General features: G+C 43.4%; 1 protein-coding gene across 2 annotated transcripts; it reads right to left on the bottom strand.

The window, feature by feature from the left end:
- Positions 1-1,608: 1,608 nt before the first annotated feature.
- Positions 1,609-8,916, bottom strand: TMEM205 (transmembrane protein 205). 2 transcript variants are annotated; one of them, XM_063294442.1, is made up of 4 exons: positions 8,894-8,916; positions 5,653-5,752; positions 5,017-5,180; positions 1,609-2,159 (listed from the first exon to the last, which is right to left on the bottom strand). In XM_063294442.1, the coding sequence occupies exons 2-4, from the start codon at positions 5,750-5,752 to the stop codon at positions 1,857-1,859; spliced, it is 567 nt and encodes a 188-aa protein (XP_063150512.1). In that variant the 5' UTR covers positions 8,894-8,916; the 3' UTR covers positions 1,609-1,856. The 2 variants fall into 2 exon arrangements, with proteins under 2 accessions (XP_063150512.1, XP_063150511.1); XM_063294441.1 differs by lacking the exon at positions 8,894-8,916 and adding an exon at positions 7,947-8,085.
- Positions 8,917-13,120: the final 4,204 nt, after the last annotated feature.

Genomic DNA, 13,120 nt, shown 5'->3' with positions numbered 1-13,120 from the left:
ACAATGTAGCTTGTTTGGGTTGTGCTCAGCATGTTGTGTCAACTTCACCAAATTACTGTTTATGACGAACGGTGGCCCAGTGTGATACGTGAAGCCAGAATTGTGGCTTATCCAACAAATCGCGTTTAAATTATGACCTTAGTATGATGCTTAGATCAAAGCTCGTGGTTGAAATGGATTTCCTAATCATTAGTTTGATCTTATTACAGATTTTCAAACATAGCACATGTTTACAGCACATGCAGGTGAGATGGGGCAGCCGGGCAACAGGGTGCCTTTGGAGATTCTGGATTGTCACCCCCACCAGACCATCCAGGGATTAGGTAAATGCATCATCTTGCTCTTCATGTATCCCAATGTAGGATAATGTTGCATCTCTTCCTGGTAGAAGTGGTTGATTTTTGCATGTACCTGAGGGTAGCAGTGAAGGCCTTCTCTAGCAGCAGAAAATGCACTCACCTTCTCATGAAGCTCTCTTTAGTATATTGCCTAGAGGGTGGAGTAGCACAGTGAACTGGAGCAGGATTGTATTCTCCGGCTCACATTCTCAGAGGTGCCCAGGATTTGATACTCAGAGCAGAATTTTAAATATTTCCTAGGTTCACCTTGTATTTGAACAGGCTTCTCAATGGGCTGATCACCCATTTGTCCTGGAACATCCAATATTAGGCTTTTTTAAAGATGTATGTGTCTTACTGTATTCAGAGCTATAGCTCACAAAAGCGTATGCCATTAATAAACGGATTAGTTGGAAAAGTCGCTACCAGACTCCTCCTGATTTTTTGGCTACCATAGACTAACCCAGCTGTCCTCCTACACAGTATCCATTGTAAGTCTTACTATCCCTTTCATGGTGTGCTATGAAATACTAGATGGAATGTAGCTTCTGCCAGACCAGTATAAACCACTATGGACAGCAAGATAAATTGCACCAGTGTTGCAGAGCCAATCAATTAACATTGTTTTCTGCAGCTGCTGAATGTTTAGATTATATTAATCTTTATATTAAGATAAGCATTACATTGCTGGTAACACTGTTCATTTTCAGAAGGTCCTAATTTATTGCTGATGGCCTGGGAAGCACCGTGCATAAGAAATGAGTGCAGTTTAGTAAACTAACACAGATCATGAATCCAGCAAATAGGAGTTCTGCCATTAACTCACTTGTCAACCTGGAAAGTCCCAGCTCAAAACTGGGAATGAGATACGAAGGGTACAAATAGGCAGCAGGAAGAAGAGGGCTATTAACCTGCCAAAGTAGGTACATTTTTAATAGTAATATTCTTTATTCTAAAACCAAAATTCTGAAAGATAAACACACACACACACACACACACACACACACTTTTGTACATATGTTATACAGGAAGGCACTGTATATTTGAATGTTCTTTAGAAACATACTCACAGCAGAATCCTGTATATTACTACTAAAAAGTAAGTCCCATTAAGATCAATGGGCTTACTCCCTGGGTATTCAATTGATGCTAAATGGTGTTAGGTCCTCATTAACAATAGGGAGCCTACTGACAATGACAAGTAATAAAACATTGTTCTAAAAAAAGGTCTCCTAAATTACCGTGACACAAACTAATATTACATCTAAGATTTTAAAACAGAAATGGTATTTATTTTCACAGATAGTTTGCTCTGGATTTAATATATCATCCCTTCCCGGTTATCAGACAATCCAATTTATACTTCCGGAGGACATTATGTATCTGGTTGTGTGATGGGCACTCCAAAGTATTGATTTCTGACCATTCCCAAACTCTTCCTGCACCAAACTGAACAGCTTCTGCACTAAATCAGCGTTTTAGGAGAAGGCATGAGAACCAGCAAGAGCAGTGGGTATTCTACAGGCTCTCCAGTTGCAGGGCAATGAATGCCAAGTTCACCCCAGTGCAGATAACACAAGCCAGATTGCAGAGAGAAGACAGGCCATGAAACTTGAAGAACTTCTGGCGGAGATTCCGGTATTTGCTATCCTTCTCCTTCAGAAGCTGGTAAGCCTCTCGCTGACCCGAAACCCCCACTTGCTCTCCGAGCCCATGTTCCTTTTCAATCTCTTGCATCCTAAGCATGGTCTTGGTGGTGACTTGGGAGAACCAGGAGGCATTAGCAGCAACCAAGATGAGGCAAATAAAAAAGAGTGTGATCTATAAGGAAGACACAAGGCATCAGGACCATTTCTGGATTCCAACTTAATATGTGCAGTTTTCTTTGGGGGCCTTTTTATTTGGGTTCTGGAGTGATGTGCTTACTTGTAGGAAGAATGAAAGCACAGTTGAGTCTGATTTTCCTCATTTTTAAGAGTTAATTAGCTGCATAGTCCAAGAAAAGGTCAATAAAAAATGTAGTATATATTTTAAATTTATTCTATATCCTGCCTTCCCTCCAATTTTCCCCCACAATTTTATGAGGTAGGTTGGGCTGCGAGAGAGTGATTGGCCTAAAGTTACAGAGTGAGCTTTCCACATTACACTCCACTTACTCCATATGTACTAAAGGAACCAATACAATATGAATACTAACTTTTCTCTGCTCAAACAAAACACCAGTGTTTCAGAAATATTGCAAAATCTCCTGGCCAACAGAGCTGTACAGTTGTCAACCATTTGTGTTCTTGGCATTTTGCTCAGTACACAGATTCTCTGTCATGATTCAAAGAGACTGTGGTGAAAAATTAAGGGGAGGAACAGTAGATTCTCAAGCATGTTTGAACCAATACTTTAAGGACATTATCAGTTAAAAGCAGTTTAGATATTCTACACGATGAAAACATTCATATGCTTTCTCCAAGATTTTTATTTTATTTTATTTACAGTTTCTAGTCCGCTTGCCCCAAAACAGGAAACTGCTGGGTAGCTAAAAACAATGATTTTCTAGATGAAATCTGCAAGGAGCAGAAGAAAATGATAGTATTGCATAGTATTTTTTTCAACCACTATGATTCTATCTTTTTGGCTTGTTTTGTTCCAAAACACAGTGATCTTTGGTGCTGATTAGCTGCCAGTAAAGTGATCACATGACCACTCAAAATGGGTTTTTCCAGTGCTGAACAATATTCAGATGCTTCCCTGATGTACTCATGTTTAACAAATAGGAAAGTAGATATATACTAACCTATTATTGCTCTGAACAGAAAAGGTAAAAAAACTGATTGAACATCCCACCACTTATCAAATACAGTACTTTTAAAAGCCCCAGGCAATTATTCTGCTTCCTTAATTCAAGCCACAGTCCCATATATTTTCATCTAGTCAAGAGTTCTTAGAGGAAAATATATAAATAAAACTCTACCCTTTGAGGCAGTGCTACAGTTGTATTTTGAAAGCCCCCACCTTCTCTGCCCTCAAGAATTGCCCTCTAGGATTCAGACACTGTGCTAAGCAACCATCTGGATTGCTTGATTTTGGATTAGCATGTTGCATGAAGCTGCAGATTTGGGGTTATGACTTAGTATGTGTGTTATGTGAAATCACTTAATTGTGATTTATTCAGTAAACCTTGCACAAATAGTAGCATCACAGTCACTCCAGTATTTGGGGACTTTTGTTGCTTTAGCATGACAAAGAAGGCTGTTCTACAAGAAGTGCAATTATTTATTTATTGCATTCCACATTTGAAAACCACGCCCAGAACGACTTAAGAAGATCTTGTCACGATGCCTACGCTACACTGATATCTACTCCTCAGAATAACAAGAAATTAGGGTAGGGCTGAAGCAACTCACTCATACAGACTTTCCCAGAGGTGGGAATGGTGACAGAATGAAAAACCACCACATTCTAAATGTTTTAATGCCTTTTTGTGGTAAAATATTACCAAGCATGTGTTAATTCAGTGGAGTTGTTGGTTAGTTGATAAATACAAAAGGTTTTATGGCATCTCAAAGACAATCAAATTTATTATAGCATATGCTCATTAAAGGCATATTTAAAGTGCCACAAAATGAATATTCTGCTGCAAAGGTTAAACATTAGGTATCTTCGCTGCCTTGAGTTATTTATAAAAATAATAAAGGTGGGAAAATAAATAAATAAAAAATAACTACCCATCTAGCAGGGGTTATTACACTGCATTTGTTTACGGGAACCTTTGCTTTTCTTCAGAGATGTAGCGATGAAGTCTGGGAGCAAAGATGCAGGGAGGGGAAGAAAGTGATGATAGTGTTCTCAGTTGGAATAATGTAGATTTAGAAATGCTATACACTGGGGGCAGGAGAGAGATCGAAAGCAGAGTTGCAATCCTGAACCAGTTTATTCAGAAGTAAGCCACTGAATCCAATGGAATCTCAGACAAATAGGGACTCATTCAGTTTGGGCATATAGTATTATGTCTGTTCATCCTTTAGGGATGCCACCATGCCTGAAGTCTTCATATTATTCTGCTTACCAAGCCTTTCCACCAAGAAGGTGCTAACATTTCATCTCATGAGGACCTGGCCAGGGACATTTGTATCTAGATGTAAAGCATTCTGAAAACAGGATTTGTACTCAGAGAAGCAAGCATCAATGCCCTTTTCCCATCACCAACTCTCTCACTTGTGTAGCAACAGAATTGAATGATAAGAAGTAATTATGGATGGCCGTTATGTCCTGTAATAGAAATATATCTACATGCCATTAGCAGTTGGTGCTGCAAAGGTCCCGGGGAGATAGGAAGAACGTGGAAGAATGTATCTGAAAAAGGGATCAGGGTATTAAAATGTTGTAGAGAGAAGAGAGAGGAAGACTTAATAGGAGCTATGAAATAGGAGACACTGGAAGTCTTCTAAGAGATCTAATTTGAACAACGAAGCTGTTAGGTCAATGTAGCCAAGAAGGAATTTTCTTAGGATTAAGACCAGAGGACTGGCTTTCGCACCTTTCAACCTCAGATGAGTTGGATAACTTCAATGCTGATAATATGACAAGCTCAAGACATTTTCAGGATGTGCCCATGCACCTTCTGCCTCCATACTGGCCCCTGAATGTAAAACTGCAGGGTTCTAGATCGTCAGTTGCTACTTACCTGAACAGTTTCTCTGGTGCTGAGAAGTTCCCGTGGATGGTATGTAGCAAATATGGCAAGATTAATGAACGTGCAGCCAAGCAAGGTATAGAAATAGAAGGGAAACAATTTGCCCTGTACCAGGCCAAAGGTGTGTCGGCTCACAGCTCGGAAAAGAACAAACCCTAGAGACAAAGAAGGGGTGGGTTACATGGAGAAACGTGCCCTTTTCTTAAGCAGTGGAAGAGAAGCAGGATTCCAGAGATTTGAGCCAACAGATAGGAGTTCAGATTTCTACATAAAACACCACAAAATTGGGCATTGGGTTTTCTTGCAGCTAACTTTAAGAAAGCAATAGGAACTGGATTTTCCAGAGTCTAAGAGCGTTCAAGGTATTGGGTTCAGAAAAACCATGTTAGAGAAATGTACTGGCAAATTTGGAGAACACAGGATATTTCTCTCCTTCCACTTCATCGCTCCTCTAAGCAGGGCCGCAACCAGGGTCTGTGTCACCCGGGGCAAACATGGATTCCGTGCCCATTTTGGTGCCCCGCTTGCCCCCCCCCCAGTTGCGGCCCTGCCTCTAAGTGTAACCTAGCCTTTAGCATACAGATGAACAATATGCTAAACTAGCTCCCTCCCACCCAACAGACATACCTGCAATAAAGGTTACCCATATCTGCATTCCCCAGGCTGTAGAGAGGAGAAAAAGGTGGGTGATTCTGACAAGGCCGCTTGGCTCACCCTCCATCGGCATCTCTGAAGCAAGATACAAAGAAATGGGAGAAAGGAGTGAGAAGAGGGAGGAACAAGGGAATTCCACGACTACACGATGGGCGGTCTAAGGCCTACGGCTGCATGATGCCAAGTCCCTGATAGTTGCCAGAATGGGTAACATGGTACCTGCTATTCTGTGATGGAAAACATACCAAAACTAGCATAGGCCCTGAACTGTATGTGTATATATAAAGAATTTGTATATATGTATACATAAAAGGGTATTATAGATTAAAAAAACAACAACTCCAGACTTGTTCCCCAAATCAGAAAATCCTACCTCTGCTTACTTTGCACCATCACCAGACCCATAATATATTCAGTGCAGCCTCTGGCCATCACAACATTGCCTTCCTCTGCATTACTAGCGTCACATGCTTATTACTGCCCCAGTCATACTGACTGGGGGCAAGAAAGAGCCAAGGAGTTGTGGATTGTGCCCTGCGAGAATTCTGGAAGTTGCTGTCCAGCATCCTGGGAGAGGGTCAAGCTGGGACGACTGGGTTATGGTGCTACCACCGTTCAGAGTGAGCAGACCAGACAAGTGGCAGAAATGTGCAGGGTCAAAAGAACTTTTAAGAGCTCAGGGCAAGGAAGCCCAAGCAATTCCTAGAAGGAATTTGGGGCAGTCCTAGTGAGGTCACTACTGTTTCACTGCCGTTAATAGAAACAAAGAAAGCAGAGGACAGATCAGTTCCAACATAGGCAGTCTAACTCATTTGGATGCTCTGCTCAATGTTACCATGGTGCCCTTGCTGTAACTTGGGGCTAGTGGAAAACCTTTATTCATTCTGTTTTAGCCTATAACTAGATATGTTTATTATTCTACATGAGAATACTGATGCTGGTGCCATTCAAAATGCCCCACCAAGATTTTTTTTAATACAGTAAAATAACTATTTTGATTAATTTTTGCAACTTGTTTCAACATATGAAATCATTGAATATGCATCAATGTTACTTCTGGCAATGTTATCAAGATGTACCTCACTTTGCTATTGGGCATTATGAATCATGGGAACGTCATATTTTAGCTATATTGGAAGTATAAACATTAATCTCCCTGCAAGGACCTCTACTGCCAGATAGTTCAAAAGAGCAGCAGGCAGGCAGTGATAAGAGCTGGAGAGGCAAGCAAACAGGCACGAGGCAGCAGCAGTTGCTCACTAAGAAACTGCCTGCCACTCTGCTTAAGGCAGCTGCACCCTTAATTACCATGAGACTGGATTGCATTTAATCTCCTCGCTCCCCCTGATCGTAGATGAAGCCCAAGCTGTGCCCCTTCCCCATCTCTAACAGGCAGACAGGACTAGATTATTTCACACATCAGAGTGGGGGCAAGAAAGGGCCATTTTCCTCACCTTTGCCAATGTATTTACCTATAATTTGCTATGATGTATCTTATTCCATTTTGAATGTTAAGAAATGGGGGAGGGGAGACCATCAGTGCTTCAAGGTGAAATGCTCCCTTCAGGTGTCAGCTATATTTTTCCAAGGTTTTAGGTCTGTGTGGCCGCAGAGATTGGATTCCAACAACGGGCTAAACTCTGTCTAGGTTTACAAGCCATTTAACTTATTTTATTATAGCCTAATAAAATAAATATTTCCTGGCCTCAGCCCATGTTGTTCATTTATGGTTCAGCATGTTGTGCAGACCCAGAAAGTAACTTAACTGGTTAGGCCATAGTTAATAATGAGTAAATGTATCATGTGGACCCAGCCAATGAATATATATCTTGAGAGTGGGAGGTAAAGCATGTTTCAGTCCCTTAACTCCCTTAAGTCCCTGAAAGAGAAATGAATAATTGGGACAAATAAAACGTACATGCTAGGAATGTGCAGCAAGTGAGGGAAAATGGCTTCTTTGCAGTCTCAGGTCCCACCTTTGTTCAAATTCTCAAGCAGATAACTTACGTTTTAGCTTTGCCAGTTAGCCTCTCTATATAGCGGGCTTCTGCTGAACAGAAAATCAGCCCAAAACAGAGACTCTTCTAATTCCCTATCCGGTGGCATGTTCCTGGTAATTCACATTACTTCACTTTGGGAATGAGTAATTTGCCTTCCTGTTAAAAGTGTTGCCTGATTAACCATTTCTTGGTGGCATCCGTGATTCTTTCCAAAATCCCAAATCAGCCCCTAAAATAGGATATGGCTGGGTTTCCAGACACCCTTACCCATGGAATTAAGCTAATTTTCTAGGGTCACACAACCATAACCTGAACGATAACACGAGCACGGGCTGCATACCTAAAGTGTGACAGGCCGTCTGTGGTTCGGTGCCCAAAGGAAGCGCCGTCAAGGCGCAATATAACTCTGCAAACAAGCATTAGGCGCATCCTGCAGATCCTGAGGCAACTCACTTCCAAAGGCCATTGCCCAGCCCACGCCGCCTTGACCTCTCCGCCAGGCAAAGGAGCCCGGAAGACTGCTAGCCCGCAGCTGTTCTAGCTGTTTCCTTCGGGGGCGGTGCAGATTGCCCTCTTGGGCAACACCCGCCCGGAATTCCGCAACCACGTTCGCGGGTCCACGCTAATGCCCGCTGACTTGGGACTCAGCGCGCCAGGCTCCAGAGCTTATTCCCCGGGGTGAGAAACCAGGACAAGTCAGCGAGAAGGAGACTTAACGTAAAGCAGCAGGAACCGAAGTTAGCATCCCTGCTTCTCCAGCAATTTCTCCCCTTCCCTTGAGAGTTAACCAGAGGCATTCCCGCCCCCGCCCCCGCCCCCGCCCCCCCCCCACACACACACATTTTGGCGGAGACAAGCCGAAGAGTGCTCTTCTGGCCCAGGGCGATTTTGCCCGGGTCGCTCGGGAAGGAAGAGGCAAAGTTCAAGTCCAGCCCAGGGAAGGGGGAGGGAGGCGGCTGCTGCTGTCATAAGATCCCCGAACGCGAAGACCTCGAAAGGGAGAAAGGAGCTCTAGCACTGAAGGAGCAGCCCAAAGTGCACAATTTCCACGCTTGCTAACGCACACGAATCTCGCCCTGAAGGCTGAAAGGGAGAAGACTGCAGGACTCAAATGCGCTCTCCCTCCCCCGGAAAAAGCAGCGTGAATGCTGCGCGGTTCCCTGTGCTCCCTCGGCAAGAGCATCCACGCGGCAACTTCCCCAGCAGGCACCCACCTCTTCCGACTCTTCACTGCGACGCCTCGACCAGCGCTTTTGCCCCCGCCTTCCTCAGCGGCGCGGCAAGGAGGCCCCGCCCTCTGAATTTAGGGGCGAGAGCGTCACGAAGGGGAGCGTGGCCAATGCCGACCACGCCCCTTTGTTGCATAGTGATTTGCTGTCCAACCCCCTTCCCCACTTTCTGGTTTGGGTCGGGCGACCTCACCACCGGCAGGGGGCGCGCTGGATGATGGAGAAGAGGATGTTGGTCACAGAGGTGAGGGAGCGGAGGAAGAGTCGCGGGGCGGTTTGGGGCAGATCCCAAGGAGGGGAGTTCAGGACGGGTGTGGAGGGGGCGCCCCGAAACCTTTTTGTCCCTCCGCTCCAGAGATGCAGATCTCTCTTCGCGGCTCCTTTAAGCACCGCAGCGCTCTTGCTGCTTCTTCCCTGCTTGGATGGTTTCCGAAGAAAGCCTGAAGTGCCGGTGCTGGATCAGCGCACAAACAGGGTGCGCGCGCTGGGGCATTCGGCTGCTGAACGACAGGCCGGCCCCGCCAAGAAACTGTGGGAACTTAGTCTGAAACATACACCCGGGAGATGTGTGGTTGCACTGCTGTTGCCTCTTCCCTTCCTAGTTTTGGGAGCCGAGGAAAAGCCATGGCTTTTAAAATTGGTTTACTCGACTCATTTCTGGAGGATGGCACGGCAGGCTGAAGCTCAGGCTGCGTTCACACAAGACCTTTCCTGTACTTAGAGTTTGGATATCCTGGATTAGTCCTCTCCCAATACTACCCTGACACTCCCATAATGTATTGTTAGATTTCAGTTTTGGAATGATGAGTGAGGACCTTGGGAACACCTTCCTCGTACCCCCATACTGTATAGCCTTTCCTTCTGCTACTGCCAGGGGTCGGTGGAAGATAGATCTGGATTTCCTGAAACATCCCTGATTCACATACAGTACACGAACAAGGATGTCTGACTTTCGTTAACCCCATGATGAGAAACAACACATTGACTACCCTTTCCCACTCCCCTAAGTGTACTGCAGACATGAAGAAAGCTTGGAATCACCAGATATAAATTTCTATGTGGAGTCGCATTCATTTCTGATAAAAAAAACTGTTCCTGGGCTCAGAATGAACTTGAAGTGTACATTGTTGGCACTTGGCTTGTGTTGATGGATCTTAGCATTCTAGAAGGTGTAATCTTGGTGAATTTTATTAAATGGGTGTAATCGATTTATACTTCACAAAAGGCACAGAAAATTGTTCCTTTTGGCATGGAGAAATAACAAAACCTTGTGAGATACCGAAAGGGGGAAGACAAGGATGCCTCTTGTCACCCTTATTATTCATCTTAACTCTGGAAGTATTGAATAGAGACATAAGACAAGACGAAAGAATTGCTGGAGTGAGGATTAAAAGGGAAATATATACATTACGGGTGTTTGACAATGATTTGGTGATAATTTTGGAAAATCCTTTGGAAGGAATAGAAATATTAATGGAAAAATTAAAGGATTTTGATGCATTAGCTGGGTTTAAAATTAATAATGAGAAAATTAAGGTGTTAACAAAAACAGGATGGAAGAGCAAAAAATTGATTAAAATGTTTTTAAGACTGAGAAAAAAGTGAAATACTTGGGTATTACTATGTCTAATATGAATTGTATGCTCTGTCAATTATGTCAAGACATGGAATGAAAGTAAGAAGGGCATGCTAAGATTGGAGAAGTTACAATTGTCATTGTTGGGGAGGATTTCTATGATAAAAATGAATGATGTTTTTGTTTCAAACAATACCTATTTTGACAATTGGTGTACCATTTAAGCAATGGCCAAAAGATAGGATTCCAACAATGGGCTAAACTCTGTCTAGGTTTACAAGCCATTTAACTTATTTTATTATAGCCTAATAAAATAAATATTTCCTGGCCTCAGCCCATGTTGTTCATTTATGGTTCAGCATGTTGTGCAGACCCAGAAAGTAACTTGACTGGTTAGGCCATAGTTAATAATGAGTAGATGTATCATGTGGACCCAGCCAATGAATATATATCTTGGGAGTGGGAGGTAAAGCATGTTTCAGTCCCTTAACTCCCTTAAGTCCCTGAAAGAGAAATGAATAATTGGGACAAATAAAACGTACATGCTAGGAATGTGCAGCAAGTGAGGGAAAATGGCTTCTTTGCAGTCTCAGGTCCCACCTTTGTTCAAAGTCTCAAGCAGATAACTTACGTTTTAGCTTTGCCAGTTAGCCTCTCTATATAGCGGGCTTCTGCTGAACAGAAAATCAGCCCAAAACAGAGACTCTTCTAATTCCCTATCCGGTGGCATGTTCCTGGTAATTCACATTACTTCACTTTGGGAATGAGTAATTTGCCTTCCTGTTAAAAGTGTTGCCTGATTAACCATTTCTTGGTGGCATCCGTGATTCTTTCCAAAATCCCAACTCAGCCCCTAAGATAGAGTATGGCTGGGTTTCCAGACACCCTTACCCAAGGAATTAAGCTAATTTTCTAGGGTCACACAACCTATGTGTGTTTCTAATAAGGTTGTCTCAGGCTTGTTACAGCAGAATCCCCACAAGTAATTTAAAAACCAAAAGCTCTTTGAAAATTAATTCCCAACTTTAGGAAACAAACTTTCTAACTTCAGACAAGTTCACAATTTGCTTTGGTATATCTTCACGCATGCAGAATAGGTGGATAATATCCCACACTTCCTGGTGAGAGGCAGGGCTGATCATCCCCTTCTCCCTCCATTCGTCTCAGAGATCATCCTGTGAAAGTAATGTCACACAGCTGGTGCAAGCACAAATTTGGAGCTGAATGTAGTAAGTGATCCAAGCTGTAGGCAGTCTGAACAACTAAACCCAAGAGAAGGAAAGATGATCCGTAGGAAACAGGCTTGCAAAGGAAGTTTAAAAAAATAACTGAAACAAGCAAGGGAATAGAGCCTCAAACCCAAGGTTCCTAGCCAAGTTTCCCTTCTGATCCAAGGCATAATCATTGTCTGCCTCCTTGGCAGGAACAAGCACCTTGTGCTGCTCTTCCAAAATAAAGTGTGGGTTTTGGAGAAGGCTGCACACCACTTTCCAGCCTGTCTCCGGCCCCAGGTTGTTGATTCTCATATATTAGATTCTGCTTCCAAATTAGGGTCTCTGTTTCTCTCTCTTAGGGGTCAACTACAATGACACGTGCCATGGATGAGAAGAATAAGATCAGCTCTCCTAACTGGTGCTTAGCTCGGGCAAACAGCACTGCATCAGTGGTAGGTATCTTGGTGGACTACAAGCATGTAGCAGGGAAATAGTGTTCGTGTTCTGCTCAGGAGACATTAGGAGTGAACATTGTCTCCTTCAAGATAGAGCCAGCCAAGCCAACACGTGACCATACGTACCTGTGGCCAGGCGTCTGAGTCTACAGCCTCACGTATGCTCTTGAAGCCAAATGACTTGAATCTTTTCCTTATCTTGTATCTTGCAATGGGCTGGGGGTGGGGCATTAAATATCCTGACCTCAAGAGATCTGAAACAGTTTTAAACTCAGATCATACCGTTTTCTTATAGCCCAAAATAAGTGTATTGTTTTATAGCGTGCATGAGCTTAAGGGGGTACACTAATGGTCAAAATGCAAATGCAAATTTTGTCCTACGTACAATCCGGAGGGGCATTGCTGACAGATGATGGCATATATCACCTTAGAAGAGAAGCATGTGAAAGCACCTCTAATCTTATGGGTGCACCTGTTGGGGCCCGTGATGGTGCTGTTGGTGTAGGTGTGGGGACAGAGTAGACATCTGTGTTTGTTGCAAGGTCTGGTTCCCATGCTAGCATCAGTGTCCTCTTGTTTCTTGTTGCTTGTGAGAATCTGCTTCAGGTTGGGAAGTTGTCTTTACACAAGTATGGGTCTGCCACCCAGGCAGACTTTGTGCAAAAGAAATAATGCATCTAAATTTGACATCAGGATTCAGAACAAGGACAAGGTAGTATCAGAGCATTTCAACCTCCCAGTGTGCTCTATAACAAACTTCGAAGTGATTGTTTTAGGAAAACCGAACTAACTCCAACACTGAGCAAGATGCTGATGAACTTCATCAACTACATCAAAAGGTTTCAGGCAATCTCAGAAGGTCTCAACAAACCCAAGGAGTTTTTCACACATTGTTACTGGATAAGGTATTGGTAATCTGCCTCACGCATAACCTGCATCTGTATAACCAACCTGTCTTCCCCTCCCC

Source organism: Candoia aspera, chromosome 2 (assembly GCF_035149785.1).
Source record: "Candoia aspera isolate rCanAsp1 chromosome 2, rCanAsp1.hap2, whole genome shotgun sequence".
NCBI lineage: Eukaryota > Metazoa > Chordata > Lepidosauria > Squamata > Boidae > Candoia > Candoia aspera.
This window is presented reverse-complemented; position numbering and strand designations above follow the sequence as displayed.

What these genes read in the sequence shown, in the direction of transcription:
- TMEM205 (XM_063294442.1), bottom strand. Translation starts at nt 5,752, where the DNA reads ATGCCGATGGAGGGTGAGCCAAGCGGCCTTGTCAGAATCACCCACCTT. An exon ending in ATGGGTAACCTTTATTGCAG is followed by an intron (nt 5,181 to 5,652) that starts GTATGTCTGTTG and finishes CTTTGTCTCTAG; the next exon opens with GGTTTGTTCTTTTCCGAGCT. An exon ending in GCACCAGAGAAACTGTTCAG is followed by an intron (nt 2,160 to 5,016) that starts GTAAGTAGCAAC and finishes TCTTCCTTATAG; the next exon opens with ATCACACTCTTTTTTATTTG.